Source organism: Mobula birostris, chromosome 18 (assembly GCF_030028105.1).
Source record: "Mobula birostris isolate sMobBir1 chromosome 18, sMobBir1.hap1, whole genome shotgun sequence".
NCBI lineage: Eukaryota > Metazoa > Chordata > Chondrichthyes > Myliobatiformes > Myliobatidae > Mobula > Mobula birostris.
Window position 1 is genome coordinate 57,096,068 of NC_092387.1, and position 20,232 is coordinate 57,116,299.

General features: G+C 42.5%; 1 protein-coding gene across 5 annotated transcripts in view; it reads right to left on the minus strand.

The window, feature by feature from the left end:
- Positions 1-20,232, minus strand: part of LOC140212137 (collagen and calcium-binding EGF domain-containing protein 1-like) — a 210,105-nt gene that overhangs the window by 45,131 nt on the left and 144,742 nt on the right. For all 5 annotated transcript variants that reach the window (XM_072282739.1, XM_072282741.1, XM_072282743.1 and 2 more), the window contains 3 exons: positions 19,931-20,068; positions 15,730-15,836; positions 8,355-8,454 (listed from right to left, as the gene is read on the minus strand). In XM_072282739.1, coding sequence (XP_072138840.1) covers positions 8,355-8,454; positions 15,730-15,836; positions 19,931-20,068 — 345 coding nt within the window. The remainder of the gene's footprint in view (positions 1-8,354; positions 8,455-15,729; positions 15,837-19,930; positions 20,069-20,232) is intronic.

Genomic DNA, 20,232 nt, shown 5'->3' on the forward strand with positions numbered 1-20,232 from the left:
TCCCCTCCAGAGATTCTCGATCACACAGTAGCAGTGGCAGTGAAGCAGGCATTTCAGAAGTTACTCCAGGTGTCCTGCGTGCTTCTCATGGCTGTCTCCATTAAATCCGGACTGTGCACGGCCCCCCAGTTAATGCGAATCGATATCAATTCAGAACGGCTGCGCGCGCTGCATCACGCCACCATCTTTTCCTCCCTCCCAGTATTCCGTTTGGCTCCTGCTAGTAATCTTCAAGCACCAGCTTGACATCTTTGACCCAAATCAATAGAAATAGCTGAAAAGCCTCCTGCCATAACTTCTGATTCTAGGAAACGAGACTTGATTTTTTTGTTGTTGGAGCATGTTCCTAAGCTCTCCCTCGGGCGGTATTTCAAAGTATCATGTGAAATATGCATCACTTCAAAATAATACCGATAGAAGTTCAAAAAATGAATGAAGCGTTTTTTCTCCCTACCTGCCTGTACTTGACTTGTATTCCCAATCCCTGACTTGTAAATCTTAATAATGTATCTAATTATCTTGTTTTTCACACTGCAAGTTGATTATTCTGAAACAATTCTTTCATCTACTTGTCAAAAATATTAATTAAGATTAGTGAAATTGGAAATGAATATAAGTTTATTTGGCAGAGGAAGGGAGTCATATTTATATAGCACCTTTCTTGGTCTCAACGTGTTCTAAAAACCATCGACCATAAGACATAGGAGCAGAATTAGGCTATTCAGCCCATCGTTTTTTCTCTTCCATTACTTTATGGCTGATTTATTATCCCTCTTAACCCCATTCTCCTGCCTTCTACTCGCAACCTTTGATGCCCTGACTAATGAATCATTTATCAACCTCCACTTAAATATACCCAATGATTTGGCTTCCAGAGTCATCTGTAGCAATGAATTCCACAAATTCACCAGCCTCTGGCTAAAGAAATTCCTCCTCATCTCTATCCTTGTATTCTGAGGCTGTGCCTCTGATCCTAGACCCTTCCACTATAAGAAACGCCCTCTCCACACCCACTCTGTCTAGCTCTTTCAATATTTGATACGTTTCAATGGCATCCCCACTGACTCTTCTAAACTCCGGCGACAACAGGTCCATAACCACCAAATGCTCCTAAATTCTTCATAGACGATGTGGACATTTGATCGCTGGTACTGGTGGAGGAAGCACAGCAGTCAATTTACACGTAGCAGGCTCCTACAAACACAATTCTGATCTGGGTGTCGGTTGAAGAGTAAGAAGACTGTCCTGCTCCTCTCTATGAAACAAAATGCAAACTCTTGAGACCTCCTAAGAAATTTAATCTCTCACTCAAATATTGGAACTGACAACACCACACTGGTTAATCTGGTAACGTGCTTGGCCCTCTGGAGTGTGGCTTCAATCAACAACTTTCTCTTTCAGAGGTGAGTGTTCCTGCCATTGAGCTGATAGGTGAGAGGAGGTTTTCCAGTGGACTGAGATGGATATAGCAGAAAAGAACTGATATTCATCATGGAAACCGTTTACAAGTCAGAAATGCAGCTGTGAACCACGTTTCCACGTGGCAGAAGACTCCTGCATCCCCACGGCAGCTGGCAAATCCATCCTGCTGGTCTCCCAAATGCCAATTCATCTGCTGTTCATATGTTAGGGAGGAACTTTACTGTTTTGTTGTCCTTTGGGCTCTTGGTTGTGCTTTTGTTTTTCCCAGGATATTACCCGGCAAGTCTTGAAGCCTTGAGGACAGTGGTCCAGGCTTGATGGCAGACTGCCGTGCTGGCATTTCCCCCATCAATCTACCTTGGAAACCACATTACTGTGAAGCTCTGGAGTGATTGCATTGCACAGTATTTTTTATTATCTATCTTTCACTCTCTGTACCTTACTGTAGTAGTAATCCTGATCCTATTGGCTGTAGTTTCCATTATGAAAATCAGAATCATGTTTATTATTGTTAGGACATATTCTGGAGTTAGGGTATATAGCAAATATTAACCAGCAACCATTCTTTAGACTTGAATGTGGATTGGAGATTAAATTTAAAATGCAGCTCTGGAGATTAGTTTACTGGAGCCGTGGACAACAGTGGATTGAAAACCAGACAATGTTGATTAACATTCATTTTGGATGTCTGGAGTGTGGGTGCAAATGAGGAGGTGTGAAAATTATATGCAACTCAAAGGAAGCACTGTAGATATACTGTAACTATACAACTGTCCTGCCATTACCTTTGATCTTCAGCATATAAAATGTCATGTAATATTGGGATGATCATGCCTCTTCCTCTGAGAGTGTCTCATTTTGTTGATTAAAATACTCGTGTATCCACCCACTTTATTGTCTCTCCAGAGACTTTGTTCATGTTACAATATTATCACTGTCTTATTTGTTGCTTAGTGGCAGCAGTACAGAGCAAAGACATAAAATTACTATAAATTACAAAATTAACAATGTAAAAGTAGCTATTTATTTAATATAAACAGATATTTTATTTATCATAAATAATATATATTTATTATAAGTTCTAATCTTGTGAGCATGCTATGTTGGCACTGGAGTCAATGGCAACACTTACGGGCTGCCCCAGCATATCCTCGGATTATGTTAGTTGTTAATGCAAATGATGTATTTCATTGTATGTTTTGATGTTTCAATATACATGTGACAAGCAAAGCTAATCTTTAATTTATCTTATTTTAATTTATTTACAAAAATCCAGACACCCAGGCCTGGATTTTTCATTTCAGATTCTGTCAGTAAATTGCAGGAAAAACCTACATTCACTTTGCAAGCAATTTATTTTGCTCATGGCTGTGCCCAAAGTAACACAAATATATCCAAATTGCATTTAGCAGTACATAAAAAATCTCAAAATCCTCTGAAATTAGATGCATATGCCTAAAAGCACAGAAATTAATTTTTAAAGTCTCCTTTAAACCAGATGCATTTGGCAGGAACCAATCATGATGATCAGGGGCAAGGTCAACTTAGCAATAAGTGCCAGCTTTGTTTTAAACCAGGCCAAAGGATTGTGGGAACCTACTTTACACTAGACATTACTGCCCTTGAAATTGATTCCTAGTGAATTTTGAATAGAAAGTAACAGTTTAACTGAAGAGAAACCCAACACTTAGATTTTCATTTATTCATAGGAGTGAATTCTTGCTTTATACACTGTGGAACCTATCTACCACTTCAGCCAAGCTACTTAACAGAATATTTGTCCATTGTGGCTGTACTCTTCTCTTCAAAAGATTATGAAATTAATTCCATTTCTCGTTATATCAAAATTCAAAGTAAATTTGTTATCACAGTATACATACGTCACCATATACTACTGAGATTAATTTTCTTGTGGGCAGTCATAGTAGATACAAAGAAACATAATAGAACAATGAAAAAAACTGCACAGAAATACAGATGGACTGACAACAAATTGTGCAAATACAAAAAGAATAAATAAATAGACAGATAGATAGAAAAGCAAACAAATAATTAATTAATATTGACAACATGAGTCCCCCAGTCCCAATTCTCTTTCTGAACACTCTACTGAGTCTATTTCCATCATCCTTTCAGGCAGTACATCCCAGACTGGTACAACTTGTATGGATACAAGAAACAGGAAAGCTTTCAATAAGATTGAAATTTACAGGGATGTTGCCAGGTTTTGATGACTTGAGTTGTAGGGAAAAGTTAAATAGGCTAGGGCTTTTTATTCCCAAGAATGGGGGAGATTTGATCAAAGTTTACAAAATTATGAGGGTTATAGATAGGGTAAATGCGAGCAGGCTTTTTCCACTAAGGTGATGGGTTAAGGGTGAAAGGTGAAATACTTAAGGTGAACGTGAGGTTACTGCTTCACTCAGATGATGATGTAAGTGTGGAACGAGTTGCCTTTGGAAGTTGTGTATGTGGGTTTGTGTCAACATTTAAGAGATGTTTGGATAAGTACATGGATTGGAAGGGTATGGAGGGCTATGGTCTGGGGTGGGGGTCAATGAGACTAGGTAGAATAACAGTTCAGCATGGACTAGACGGGCTGAAGGGCCTGTTTCTGACTTTATACCTGTGACTCCTAGAGCATAAGAAATAGGGTCAAGGTCACTTAGTCCACAGAATTTGCTCCATTTTTTAATGTAACAGCCTATCTTCTATTTCAAGGAGGCTTTAGTACCCAATGTTCAATCCAGGAATGATCGAAATATCATAGATGGCACTCACAGATCAGAGGTAGAGTATTTCAAAGACACTCAACACCAAGTGGCTTAAAAGGGGAAAAGGCAGAAGAAAGGTTTTGGGGGGAAAAAAAAGCAGTTTTACGATTTGAGGTCTTTCTGGGTCCTCCGGTTTCCTCCGACACTCCAAAGATGTACTGGTTAGTAGGTTAATTGGTCATTGTCGGTTGTGCTGTGATTAGTCTAGGGTTAAACCGATTGGTTGCTGGTGGTGCAGCTCAAAGGGCAGGAAGGGCCTATTTGGTGGTCTATCTCTAAATATATAAATCCTGCCATGCGTTGTAAGGAGTTTGTACATTTTCCCCGTGACCACTGGGGTTTTCTTCCGATGCTGCAGCCTCCTCCCATTTTCCAAAGACGTACGGTTAGGGTTAGTGAGTTGTGAGCGTGCTAAGTTGGTGCTGGAAGCGTGGCGACACTTGCCTGGCACAATCATCGCTGCTTTGATTTGATGTAAACAATGCATTTCACTGTACATTGATAAATAAAGCCAATGTTAATCTTATCTGAATCTTAAAGAAATGGTATGTAAATCATCTTCTTGACCCACTGCAGTCCTTCTGGTGAAAGTACAGCTACTGGGTAAGGAGTTCCAAGATTCGGAGGCAGCAGTGATGATTGAAAAGCAATATGTTTCCAGGTCTAGACGGTGAGAGAGACATGGAGGGGAACTTGTAGGCAGTGCTGTTTCCATGCACCTGCTGCCTTAGTACTTCATGCTAGGGGTAGTGCGGATGGATCAACCTATTCAAGGACCTGCAGTGTATTTTGTAGGTGGTGCACGCTACATACACGTGATTTTTAGGGTCGTGGAGGGAGAGACTGTTAAAGGTAGTGAATAAGATGCCAATGATTCAGGCTGTTTTGTTCTGGATGAAGCTAAACTACCTGAGAGTCGTTGGAGCAGTGCTCATCAAGGCAAGTGGAGTGTATTCCATCACCTTCCTGGCTTATGCTTTGTAAATTGTGGAAAGCCTCTGTGGTGTTGGAAGGCAAGAAATTTGCTGTAGAATCCAGCATTAAAGCTATAATCTCCTATCTTGTATGGCCGATTGTTAGTTTGTTCTCCCAAGTTTGGAGCTGAAGTCTTTCTTGGTCTCAGCTGAGGTTTCCAGTATTGGGGTGCATACACTGATGCCTAAAGGATGTTGGATATCTGCTAAAGTGAGCTGAAGGATCATAAGGCATTTTCAAACGCTACAGTGGTAGCCATTGAGATGCAAGAGCAACCCTTTGTTGACAGAAAGAGATTACAAGATGGGACAGTAGAAAGGTTTAAGGAAGTGCTCAAAGCCTCTTTGGAAAAAGTACAATATTTCCTCTGATTCTTGGGAAACACTGGCCTGTGGGTGCCTGAAGTGGAGAAGGAACATTCAAGATGGTATTTGGAACTTCCAATCCATTTATCTGTAGTCCAGTTGGAAGAGTGAACCACCTCACAAAGCACCTACCCACCATTCTCCCCTCCATCCTGCCTCATCTGTGGGTGTTTCTTCACTCTCACGTTCATCTTTCAGCCACGCGCCCCCCCCCCCAGAACCCCACAAAACAGGGGTGGAACCTAGTCTGTCTCAGAAGATAGTTGGTCACGCAAAGCTTCATACAGTCAGCATGAGCCATCATTAAACACATTGCCAAGTCTTGCAAAGAATACACATGCAATAAAAAAATAATAATTAGTGGTTCGTAAGCTGTCACATGGTGCAGGGAACTCTTGCAAAAATCATTTTAATATTATGTTTGTGGTTTATGATAATAGTTTGAAATGAGACTACAATGACACAATCTTAAATAATGTTACCCGGAACATTCCATCAATTTAAAACCAGCCATGTATCAGCACAAAAATTGTAACTGCTTTACTGAAAGGACTTTTTTGCAAAATTGTATTAATGATGAAATCTTCCTTAAATTGTGTTGCAGAATATTTAAAGTGTATTTGTTCATGGGATGTGGATAATGCTGACATTTTGTCTACTCCAGTTGTCTCCAGACTGATGGGATTGGAGTCGTAAATAAAGCTGACCGAATAAGGCAGCAATTTCTTCCCTTGAATGACATCAGTGAGTTAATGGCAATGGTTATAGAACATAGAACACTACAGTGCAGTGCAGGCCCTTCGGCCGAGGATATTATGCCAAGCTTATAACCTTCTCTAAGATCAAACTAACACTTCTCTCCAACACAATCTTCTGTTTTTCTGTCGTTCACGCACCTAAGATTTTCTAAAGTGCCCCGAATCTATCTGCCTCTTCACCACCCCAGGCAGGGCATTCCATGCACTCACCACTTTCTGTGTAAAAAAAAAAGCACCTACCTCTGATACCCTCCCCCTTATATTTTCCTCCAATCACCTTAAAATTATGCCCCTTTGTATTAGCCATTTCTTCCAAGAGAAAAAGTCACTGGCTATCCACTCAATTTATGTCTCTTATCATCTTGTTCACATCTATCAAGTCACCTCTCGCCCTTCTTCACTCCAACTAGAAAAATCCTAACTCACTCAACCTCTCATAAGACATGTTCGCTAATCTAGGTAGCATCCTGGTAAGTCTCCTCTGCTCTCTCTCTAAAGCCCTAAACCCTTCCTATAATGAAGCAACCAGAACTGGAGACATGTTCCAAGAGTGGTCTAACCAGGATTTTACAGGAGATATCAAATAAAGTGGCCACTGAGTGTATGCTTGTGATCTTCTGCGGCTGTAGTCCATCCACTTCAAGGTTTGACACGTTGCATGCTTAGTGATGCTCGTCTACACACCACTGCGATAATGTGTGATTACATAGAAACATAGAAAATCTACAGCACAATACAGGCCCTTCAGCCCACAAAGTTGTGCCAAACATGTCCCTACTTTAGAAATTACTAGGGATACCCATAGCCCACTACTTTTCTAAGCTCCATGTACCTATCCAAAGGTCTCTTAAAAGACCCTATCGTTTCCGCCTCCACCACCATTGCCGGCAGCCCATTCCACACACTCACCACTCTCTATGTAAAAAAACTTACCCCTGACATCTCCTCTGTACCTACTCCCCAGCACCTTAAACCTGTGTCCTCTTGTGGCAACCATTTCAGCCCTGGGAAAAAGCCTCTGACTATCCACATATTCAATGCCTCTCATCATCTTATACACTTATATCAGGGCACCTCTCATCCTCCGTCGCTCCAAGGAGAAAAGGCCAAGTACACTCAGGGGTAATTTGTTAGGTACACCTGTATACCTGCTCATTAATGCAAATATCTAATCAGCCCATCATGTGACAGCAACTCAATGCATAAAAGCATCCAAACATGGTCAAGAGTTGTTCAGACCAAACATCAGAATCAGAAAGAAATGTGATCTAAGTGATTTTTACCTTAAGATGGGGCGGTCTGAGTATCTGCTGATCTCCTGGGATTTTCACACACAACAGTTTCTAGAGTTTATAGAAAACGTTGTGGAAAAACAAAATCAAAACATCCAGTGAGCAGCAATTCTGAGGGTGAAAATGTCTTTTTAATGAGAAAGGTCAGAGGGGAATGGCCAGACTGACTGGAAGGCGCCAGTAGCTGAAATAACCACCCGTTACAACCGTGGTGTGCAGAAGAGCATCTCTGAACATACAACATGTCAAACATTGAAGTAGATGGGCTACAGCAGCAGACCATGGATATGCATTCAGTGACCACTTTATTAGGTACAGAAGGTACCTAATAACTGAGAATCCACAGGATTTTGGGTTAGGGAATTCACTGTGGCCATAAACCGCCATCAACTTATCCTAAGCTTCTACCCCAATGTGGGAAACAGCCTTCCAAAACCTACTCTGTTACGACAAGAATTTTTCATGGGATCATATTCATTATCCAAAACTCCAGAACATTCTACTCAATCTCTCCCTATAACTCAGCTTTCTCATCCCAAGAATCCTTCCACTGAATTCGAAGTTCGTTATGTCCTTCCTCAAGTAAGGAGATCAGAACTGTTCCCAGTATGGCAAGGATGGTCTGATAGATGTCTGTCATTTGGTGCATTATTTTAAAGTTGACAACACGACACCACTCTCGAAACAGGAGAGGGGCTAGGCTCCGTAGTTGATAGATCTGGATTGACCCATACTAAACCTTCTTAAGAATCTCATTGGAAGCCTTACCAGGAGGTCCAGGGGCACCAGGTCGGCCTACTATATGTGGAGGGCACTTCCTTAACAGTTGTAACTTTTCACTGGAGTTGTCCAGGCTTGTTAGCAGCAGCTGGGAGAAAGAGGGATTCAGCCATTAGGTCACATGACAATAAACATTCTGCTATTACAGAAACAGATCTGCTTAATTCCAATCACAGAAAATGATTCTCCAAAATGGTCAGGTAAAATCTTGCTTAGATTGAATGCTTGAAACTATTATGGAGTTTACAAAGTTATACTACATGGAAATAGGCCATTCAGCCCACCATGTCTATGCTGATCAGAGGGATCCCTTCCATATAAGGCATAGGGGCAGATTAGGGGAATTTTTGATGAAGAAGCTGGGAGGTGATAGGTGGAAGAAGTAAAGGGCTGAGGAAGAAGGAATATGATAGGACTGGGGACCATGGGAGAAAGGGAAGGAGGAGGAGAACAAGAGAGAGGTGAGGAGAAGAGAAGGGGTAAGGGGGGAGCCAGAATGGGGAATGGGAATGAAGGAGGATTAGATTAGATTAGGTTAGATTATGAGGACGCTCAGTCCTTGTTTATTGTCATTTAGTAATGCATGCATTAAGAAATGATACAATGTTCCTCCAAGCAACACACATCAAAGTTGCTGGTGAACGCAGCAGGCCAGGCAGCATCTCTAGGAAGAGGTACAGTCGGCGTTTCGGGCCGAGACCCTTCGTTAGGACTAACTGAAAGAAGAGCTCGTAAGAGATTTGAAAGTGAGAGGGGGAGAGGGAGATCCAAAATGATAGGAGAAGACAGGAGGGGGAGGGATGGAGCCAAGAGCTGGACAGGTGATTGGCAGAAGGGATCTGAGAGGATCATGGGACAGGAGGCCCAGCGAGAAAGAAAAGGGGGAGGGGGGAAAAACCCAGAGGATGGGCAAGGGGTATAGTCAGAGGGACAGAGGGAGAAAAAAGAGAGAGAGAGAAAGAACGTGTGTATATAAATAAATAACGGATAGGGTACGAGGGGGAGGTGGGGCATTAGCGGAAGTTAGGGAAGTCAATGTTCATGCCATCAGGTTGGAGGTTACCCAGATGGAATATAAGGTGTTGTTCCTCCAACTTGAGTGTGGCTTCATCTTTACAGTAGAGGAGGCCGTGGATAGACATATCAGAATGGGAATGGGACGTGGAATTAAAATGTGTGGCCACTGGGAGAGCCTGCTTTCTTTGGCGGACAGAGCGTAGGTGTTCAGCGAACAATCTTCCAGTCTGCATTGGGTCTCGCCAATATATAGAAGGCCACATCGGGAGCGCCAGACGCAGTATATCACCCCAGCCGACTCACAGGTGAAGTGTCACCTCACCTGGAAGGACTGTCTGGGGCCCTGAATGGTGGTAAGGGAGGAAGTGTAAGGGCATGTGTAGCACTTGTTCCGCTTACAAGGATAAGTGCCAGGAGGGAGATCGGTGGGGAGGGATGGGGGGGACGAATAGACAAGGGAGTCGCATAGGGAGCGATCCCTGCAGAAAGCAGGGGGGCGGAGGGAAAGATGTGCTTAGTGGTGGGATCCCATACCACCATTCAGGGCCCCAGACAGTCCTTCCAAGTGAGGCGACACTTCACCTGTGAGTCGGCTGGGGTGATATACTGCGTCCGGTGCTCCCAATGTGGCCTTCTATATATTGGCGAGACCCGACGCAGACTGAGAGATCGTTTCACTGAACACCTATGCTCTGTCCGCCAGAGAAAGCAGGATCTCCCAGTGGCCACACATTTTAGTTCCACGTCCCATTCCTATTCTGACATGTCTATCCACGGCCTCCTCTACTGTTAAGATGAAGCCACACTCAAGTTGGAGGAACAACACCTTATATTCCGTCTGGGTAGCCTCCAACCTGATGGCATGAACATTGACTTCTCTAACTTCCACTAATGCCCCACCTCCCCCTCGTACCCCATCCGTTATTTATTTATATACACACATTCTTTCTCTCTCGCTCCTTTTTCTCCCTCTGTCCCTCTGACTATACCCCTTGCCCATCCTCTGGGTTTCCCCCCTCCCCCTTTTCTTTCTCCCTGGGCCTCCTGTCCCATGATCCTCTCATATCCCGTCTGCCAATCACCTGTCCAGCTCTTGGCTCCATCCCTCCCCCTCCTGTCTTCTCCTATCATTTTGGATCTCCCCCTCCCCCTCCCACTTTCAAATCTCTTACTAGCTCTTCCTTCAGTTAGTCCTGACGAAGGATCTCGGCCCAAAACGTCGACTGTACCTCTTCCTAGAGATGCTGCCTGGCCTGCTGCGTTCACCAGCAACTTTGATGTGTGTTGCTTGAATTTCTAGCATCTGCAGAATTCCTTTTGTTTACAATGTTCCTCCAGTATGATACCACTGAAACACAAGACAGACCAAGACTAAAACTGACAAAAAACACATAATTATAGCATATAGTTACAACAGTGCAAAGCAATACCATAATTTGATAAAGAGCAGACCATGGGCACAGTAAAAAAAAGACTCAATGTCCCTATAGCCCCATCATCTCACGCAGGCGGCAGAAGGGAGAAACTCTCCCTGCCATGAACCTCCAGCGCCGCAAACTTGCCGATGCAGCACCCTGGAAGCACCCGACCACAGCCGACTCTGAGTCCGTCCGAAAACTTCGAGCCTCCGACCCGCCCTCCAACACCAAGCACCGATCACCATCTCTGCCGAGCGCTTCGACCCTTGCCCCAGCCACCAGCAACAGGCAAAGCTGAGGACTCGGGGCCTTCCCCTCTGGAGATTCTGGACCGCACAGTAGCAGCGGCAGCGAAACAGGCATTTCAGAAGTTTCTCCAGATGTTCCTCCGTGCTTCTCACGTCTGTCTCCATCAGATCAGGATTGTGCATGGCATCCTACTTAACAAATAACAGATATTCATTCCGGAGTGGCCACTGCACGCTGTGTCGTGCCGCCATCTTCTCTTCTCAAGAAAGAAATTTCCAGAAGTTAGAAAATTCAATGTTCATATCATCAGGTTGGAGGCTGCTCAGATGGAATATGAAGTTTGCTCCTCCAACCTGAGAGTGGCCTCATTGTGACCATAGAGGAGGCCGTGGACAGACTTGTCGGACTTGAGAAAAAGTGGTTAAGATTCGAAGAATTTCTCCTCTTGGAGAGCTGTGAATCTTAACAATTTTCTACCCTCAAGTGTTTTGGAGCCCAAATTGTTGAATATATTCAATGACAGAATAAACAGATTTTTGTTTTCTGGGGTTGAGAGGGTGAACAGCTTCAAGTTCCTCGGCATCTACATCACCAAGGACCTCACGTGGTCTGTACACACCAGCTGTGTGGTGAAAAAGGCATAGCACCGCCTCTTTCACCTCAGACGGTTGAGGAAGTTTGGTACGGGCCACCAAATCCTAAGAACTTTCTACAGGGGCACAAATGAGAGCATCCTGACTGGCTGCATCACTGCCTGACATGGGAACTGTACCTCCCTTAACTGCAGGGCTCTGCAGAGAGTGGTGCGGACAGCCCAGCACATCAGTAATTGTGAACCTCCCATGATTCAGGACATTTACAAGGACAGGTGTGAAAAGAGGGCCCGTAGAATCATTGGAGACCCAAGTCTTCCCAACCAAATCTATTCCAGCTGCTACCATCCAGAAAGTGGTACCGCAGCATAAAAGCCAGAAAAAACAGGCTCCAGGACAGCTTCTTCCACCAGGCTATCAGACTGAAGAACTCACTCTGATTTGAGTGTACTCTACATTACATTGCCTTTTCTATTTATTATAAAATATTATAAATTACTACGATTGGACTTGGTACATTTAGATGGAGGCGTAACATAAAGATTTTTACTCCTCATGTACGTGAGGGATGTAAGAAATAAAGTCAATTCAATCCAAGTCAATAGTTATTGGAGCAGGGAGGGGAGTGGAGTTGAGGTCAAAATCAAATCAGCTGTGATTCTACTGAATGACAGAGCAGATATGAAGAACTGTATGCTTTTCTCGTGTTGCAGTGGGTCTTAAATGCAATCAGTCCCTTTGGAACATAAGAACACTTCAGATGATCTCACGTTTAGAGACAATGAAATATGGGAAACCGGCCAGGGCAGAATCAGAGCTGTTCAGTCAAGCGGGTAAGGCAAATTTTGGAACATCACTAGGAAATGTTACTAACATAAAGGTGTGGTACAATTACTTAAGTATTTCCGCAGAACTATTTTTATCTTTGTATTGGAAATCAAGAGCTGTTTAGTGCGTTGTCTGGTAACAATTTACATATACAGAAGACCTTCAACCTTCAACAGAATAACTTCAGAAATAACAAGAAAATCTTGAAGACATCCAACAACAAATAACCTTAATTTGATGCAGCTTCAATGATAAATCCTAAAATACACAGTACTAATTCACAATATACCCTCAGGTGTTGTTGGAAGAACACCTGCCCAATATCAACTCATGTTCTCAATAATTAATAGGACTTTTTTGAAGTGTTTAAACTTGTTTTAAAAGTTGAAGGCTCCAAAATGTTTTAATTTTATGTTTTGAAGTTCTCCATTTTGTACAATCTCACATACTTTCACGCTACAAGATAATAAACAGCAAAGTTTAATCTATCAAGAACCCATTGATATTCAAGGAGAGAGCTTTTAGTATTAACACCCTTGAAGCTGATTAAGATCTAATATTAGGTTGCTGACTAATTTAAAAATAAAAATATCTTTATGTAGTATAACAAAAACTACTCTGAGGTCTTTTTATGAATTAACTGCAAGGCAGTTTCTGATTCTGTGGACTTGTCAGTTCCAAAATCTTGACCAGATCTTTGGAAAAACTGAAAAGAACCAATCTTCCTGATTGATCTTCTTTCTTCAGAAGAGTGTTTCAGTTTTTGCTTCAGAATTCCACCCTGCACATTTTGCTTCAGTTGAACATTTTTTTTAGGGATTTAGTACAGTAACAGGACCTTCTGGGCCAACATGCCCATGCCGACCAATTACACCCATGTGATCAATTAATCTACTAACCTGTATGTCTTCTGAATGTGGGAGGAAACCAGAGCATAGAAACCATAGAAAAACTACAGCACAGAAACAGGCCTTTTGGCCCTTCTTGGCTGTGCCGAACCATTTTCTGCCTAGTCCCACTGACCTGCACACGGACCATATCCCTCCATACACCTCCAATCCATGTATCTGTCCAATTTATTCTTAAATGTTAAAAAAGAACCCGCATTTACCACCTCGTCTGGCAGCATCCGGAGTAAACGCATGCGGACATGGCGAGAACATACAAACTCCTTACAGACAGCTGCGGGAATTGAAGCCAGGCCACTGATGCTGCCACTACACTACTGTGCTACGCTGATGTTCTCTGGTTTGATGCAATATGGCCATCTAATACTTCCTGAACAGGGTTAGAAGCCGCACAGTTGACCTCAGTGGCTTGCAATCCATCAGGCAGAATTGCATCTGTACTAAACTTGATGTAGCACAGGTCAAGCTCAGATTATGACTCTCTGATTATCACATGACTCTCACTGTGATGCAAAGTTGCCACATGGACAAGGTATCAAAGTGGATCCAACAGAGGGTTCAAAGTTGCAATCCTTGGCTGTGGTTCTAGCCTAAATTCAGTTTGGCATAAAAGGTTATATGTTGAAGTATAACTCCAGGGTTTTAAGCATGGATTCGGGCCTTGCTCCGGGGCAACACTGAGGATGTGCCACACTCTCAGGGTTGTAATCTCTCAGATGAATTACTACCCTAAGGTTCCAAATGCTCAGAAGTATGGACCTGGAAATTTCTTTGGGATTAAAAAAAAGCAAATGAACTATTCCAGCACCCAGGCCAATATTTACTCCCCAGCTAATGAAGCACATAGAATCATAGAAAAATACAGCACCAAAGGAAGCCTTTTTGTCCCTTCTAGGACCTTGTCAAGTGCTTTGCTAAAGTCCATATAGACAACATCCACTGCCTTGCCTTCATCAACTTTCCCGATAACTTCCTCAAAAAACTCTAAGATTGGTTAGTTATGACCTACCACGCACAAAGCCATGCTGATTATCCCTAAGCAGTCACCTGCCTCTAAGGATGATTTAAATATCTCTGCTAGGGCCCCTGCAATTTCTGCAGTTGCTTCCCACAGGGTCCGGGGGAACACCTTGTCAGGCCCAGGGGATTTATCAACCCTAATTTGCCACAAATCAGCAAACACCTTCTCCTCTGTAATCTGTATCGAGTCCATGAGGTCAATGCTGTTTTGCCTCACCTCTATAGAATCTGTGTCCACCTCCTGAGGAAATACAGATGCAAAAAATCCATTTAGGATCTACTCCATCTCTTTGGCCACCACACATAGATTAGCATTCTGAACTTCCAGAGGACCAATATTGTTCCTTGCAATCCTGTTACTTTTAACATATCTGCAGAATCCCTTAGGATTCTCCTTCATCTTAACTGCTGGGGCAACCTCAGGCCTTCTCTTAGTCCTCCTGATTTCTTTCTCAAGTGTTTTCTTGCATTTCTTACTCCATAGGGACTGCTTTGTTCCTAGCTGTCTATACCTGCTATGCACCTCCTTTTTCTTTTCTTAACCAGGGCCTCAATATCTCTTGAAAACATTTCTGATCTGCAACTACTGTTATGTAAGAATTGTGGTACGGCCAATAAAAAAATGATCATTATCAAGGATCAAGGGTCACCCTCATTCATTATATACATTCGCATGTGTTAGGAATTTGCTGTTGTGTGTTGGTGCAACATTCAACAATTATAAAAGATAAAGAATTATATAAAAAATAAAGTTCGAGGAAAATGTACCTCTTAATGGAATAAATGCATAAATGCCTGCATGCATTTACAATGTAAACAGCATTATAAAAAGTGGTTTAAAGTGTTTGTCAGTGACGGGGTAGTAGAGGAGAGTGGGGTGGGGGGCTAACAAGAATGGTTGATCAGATTAACTGCCTGGGCGAAGAAACATTTGGCGTGAAGTTTTTGTTTTAGTAACCCTGTGGTGCTTTTCAGAAGGCAGCTTTTGGAAAAGGCAGTTTGTAGGGTGGGGAGTGTCCTTGCTGATGTTTCCTGCCTGTTTCCTTGTCCTGGATACATACAAGCACTGCAATACAGCCAGTGACCTTTTCCACAGACCTGACAGGTCACTGTAGTCTTCTTATGTTGTGAGAAGATACTGCACCAAACCAGACAGGAATGGCTGATGTAAGGACGGTGGTGTAGAATTGCATTTCTTCCTTAAAGCCTAACTGTTAAGTATTGGCAGTACCATTAAAGTTAGTACATGAGCAACAGCGAGTAGGACGGGATTTGCTGGTGTGAATGGCAGGGTTATAAGGATGGTGCAGTGAAAGACAACACTTATTACCTTCTGTTTGAGTTGCACCAGAGTCTGCTTCATGTGTAGAAATTCCTCGCAAGTGACTGAACAAGTGCCTGCGCTCATCGGGTGCTCAGCCTTCACTGCTCTGCTGTCTGAAAGAGGGAGGAACACTCCTCAGTTAACCAGTCATGATTCCAGTATTGAAACGCTGGTGACTTTACAGCAGGAGGAGTCCACTCAGCCCATCATCCCCTTGAGTCCATTCCGTGACACACTAACAGCATGGCTGATCTGATTATGACCTCAACTCTGCACCCCCACCTAACATCGATAACCTTTCACCCCCCCAATTCATCAAGAATCTATCCCCCCCCACCATAAGAAATATTCAAGCACACTACCTCCACTATCCTTTGCTGAAGAGACCTTGAATGACCTACCACCCTCTGAGAGAAAGAAATTGGCTTCATCTCTTAAATTGGCAACCTTTTATTTTTAAACCGGGTGGCAGGGCAGTGTAGTGGCTAGAGTAAGACTTTACAGCACCAGCGATCGGAGTTCAATTCTCGCCGCCGCTGTCTATAAGGAGTTTGTACATTCTCCCTGTGACTGCACACATTTCCTCCAGGTGCTCTGGTTTCCTCCCACATTCCAAAGGCATATGGTTAGTGAGTTGTAGGTATGCCAGGTTAGTGCCAGAAGCATTGTGTCATATCTCGGACTGTGTCAGTTGTTGACACATTTCACTGTGGTTTGCGATGTATATGTGACAAAATAAAGCAAATCCTTAATCTTTTTCCAAGCTCTACATTCTCCTGCAAGAGGAAATGTCACCTCCTTATTCACCTCGTCAAGTTGCCTCTGGATTTTATGTTTTCCCTCCAAGTCTCTCAAGCTTCTCAATTCTAGTGGGTACAAGCCTGGCCTGTCTAACTAAGAAAACACACATATTCCAAGTATCAGTCAAGTCAGCTTCCTCTGAACTGCTTCCAACACATTTATATCCTTCCTTGTATCAGGCTGCCAGTACTCTGCAAAGTACTTCAGGTACGATCTCACAATATGTAACTGAAGCAAAACATTCAGCCTCACACAACTGATAACTCTTTGAACTTTTTCTAATTATTTGCTGTTTCTGCAATCTAACCCTTTATAAACCACATACCATGTCACTCAGATCCCCCTGCAATCTCTCTTTATTTAGATAACATAACTTTTTTGTGCCAAGTTGGACAGTTTCAGACTTCCCCACATTTTGATTTTATTTTTATTTACAGACACAGCACGCTAACAGGCCTGTCCAGCCCAAACCACGCTGCCAAATCGCAACCACATACAAACTCACCTACGAACCAATTATCATGTGATTAATTAACCTGTACGTCTTTGGAATCTGGGAGCATTCCCAGAGGAAGCCCACACAGTCATGGGAGAAAGTACAAATTACTTAAAGTCAGCGGCGGGTATTGAACCCGGGTTGCTGATGCTGTAATAGCGTTATGCTAATCTCTACGTGACCATTTGCCAGATCTTCACCCACTCACTACCTTGAGGCTACCTCAAGGTAGCCTCCATACATCCTTTTCACAACTTGTTTATCTACCTGTCTTTGCGTCATCAGGAAACTTAGCAACCACTTCTTTGGTGCATTCATTCAAGTCATGACTATAAATTGCAAGAATTTGAGACCCCATCACCATGGCCTCTGGCACACTACTCATTACATCCTGCCAAGCAAACCCATTTATGCCTACTCACTGCTTCTTGTCAACCAGCCAGTTTCGCTCCTTGCCAAATGTTACCTTTGACGTCGTGAGCTTTCATTTTCTGCAATTTCTTTATCAAATGCCTTCTGGAAATCTAAAACAGTACATCGACCGGTTCCCCTTTATTCTTGGTACACGTTCTTCCAAGGACTCAAGTAAACTGGTCAAACATGATTTCCCTTTCAAACTCTCCTTTGACTTTTACTAAATGCTACGCTGTCATTAATCATAGCTTATCTACTCAGCCTGCACACTGATTAAGCAGTAAGCAGCGTACAATCCCAGCATCCTGAAGCAGTTCAGGAGAAAGACACTGACTCATTTTATTTTTCCAGTTCTCAGAATGCCTGCCTGCCTTCCATCACTGTTAGCCTTCTGTGGAATTGTGGAAACACTGCTGACATGGGGGCCATTTAGACCTACACATCAATCCTGTCCCTCGTGATCGATGGGGAACGACCTCCTAGGACACAGCTCAGGACTCTTATAACTGGCTGTTCCTTCTCCTCACTCCCCAGGGTCATCTATGGCTCAGTAAGTATTGTTTTTATCCCTGATTCAAGCCCCAATAGAGGTTAGCTTCATGGAAATCCAGACAACTGGACCTGGACCCAGAGATGTGTTCAAATCTCAACAAGGAAGCAGTGGTATATAAATAATCTGGGATAAAACAACAGAACTCAAAACTTTAAAAGTACTGAATGTTATAAAACTACACGGTTAATTAATGCACTTTAAGAAAGGTAATCCTATTACACACATGACTGTGTAAGTCATTGGTGACCACACTTGAATTGTTATGTGCACTTCTGGTCACCCAGCTATGAAAGAATGGTACTAAAATAGATTAGTGCAGTATAAAATTGATACTGGGACTGGAGGGCTTGAGCTATACAAAGACTCTGGATAAGCTTGGACATTTTCCTTGGAGGGTGAGGGGTTTAGGTGTGACCTTAAAGAGGTAGAAAAATCAAGAGAGGCATAGATGAGGTGGATAGTCATAGCCTTTTTATGCCAGGATTGTGGAGTTCAAAGCAGGAGGGTATAAATTTACAGTCATTTAAATCAATTACGTTTAAGTTAAATATTCTTAATTGTTTAAAAATGTTCTCTTAAATCTTTTGAAATTATTTTAAGTGTTTGCTTTTTTAAAAGTTTATGATTTTCCTTTATATTTCTGTATTTCATTAACATACAGAAATATTTAATTGTTGCTGTTTTGACAGTTGGCTAAGCTTAGGTGGCAGTTGATGTTAATAGTTGGCTTTGTTGTTTCATAGGTGGTTTTTGATCTGCCCCCCTCCACAACACACAAGGTCCTGACACAACGCAAGACCTCGGCACTGACGATCAGGCCCTGTTGGGAACACTGTTGACAATAATGACCTGCAAAGGTTTTGCACTAACCCTTTTGAGTAGGTTTGATGGTTCACTGCAGGTAGGCAATTCAGAAACACCAAAGACAGTGTAAAAGTTACGCCAGGCCTTCAAAGATTAGACATTAGGTCTGAAATGGAGTCTTGCATTTAATTCTGGTAGTCACTCTTTTAAGAAAGATGTTTTGGAGAAAGGTGCAAAAGAGAGGTGGGGTGGGAGAGGGAGAAAGAAAGACAGGAAGAGAGAAAAAACAGATCTATTAAAATGACACTAAAGATTTGGGGTTTTAATTCTGCTGAGTGATTAGAAAAATATGTAGTATCCTCCTTAGGACAAAAAATGTGAAGGGATGGTTTATTGAAAGTATGCAACATCATGAAGGGTTTTGAAAAAACTAACAGAAAGAGCTGGTTGATTGACTACCAGACGTTTTAGCTACCTGGGAAATGAATCAGGGAGAGGCATGATTAATTTTTCTGGACTTTGTTGGTGTCAACTGGAATGCACTTAAAGAAACTAATTGCAGTCCCAGAAGAGGCATCATGAAGCAGATATCATCTCCTACACTGGAACATTCAATGATTTTTACAGGATTACTCAATCCTATCAGTGGCCTCACTAACCAGATGATTAATATATATGGCAGCCAGATACAGTGTATTCATAAGTTTATTACAGCAGAGAAAGTTTGCAAAACTGACCATCATGATGGAACTCTTGAAGTGGTTAGCATAATGCTTTACAGTGGCAGCTATAAGACAGGGGTTCAATTCTCACCACTGTCTGTAAGGTTTTTGTATGTTCTCTCTGTGACCACATGGGTTTCCTTCAGGTGGTCTGGTTTACTTCACATTCCAAAGATGTTCAAGTTAGGGTTAGTAATTTGGGGCATGCTACTGGCCCTTAGCACATCTGGGGCTGAGATGGTCACTGATGCAAACACACATTTCACTGTATGTTTTGATATACTTATGACAAATAAAGTTAATTTCTCTTCTTTCTTTATTAATGCTGAACTCAAAAGCTTTCCTGAAAACTGGAAGCTGAGGAAAACCTTTCAAAGGGCTGTTTTGTAGAATTCATCAGGTCAAACAAAAGCTTACCATTAAAATTTCTGAGACAGGACTTGCCATCGATGTGCAAATAAAATCCTTCTCGACACTCACAGCTGTAGCTTCCACGTGTGTTAATGCACTTGTGATCACAAAGTGTGCCATTGTGCACTGAGCACTCATCTATATCTGTAGAGGGCAGGGAGAGATATATTATGCATCTCAAAGAAGCACAAACTCATTGTTCCTGAGTCCTTGTGAAAGGTCTTAGCCCTAAAGGTCAACTGTTTATTCCCCTTCATAGATCCTGCCTATGTTCTAGTACTGCTCTTGACTTCCAGCATCTGCAGAAC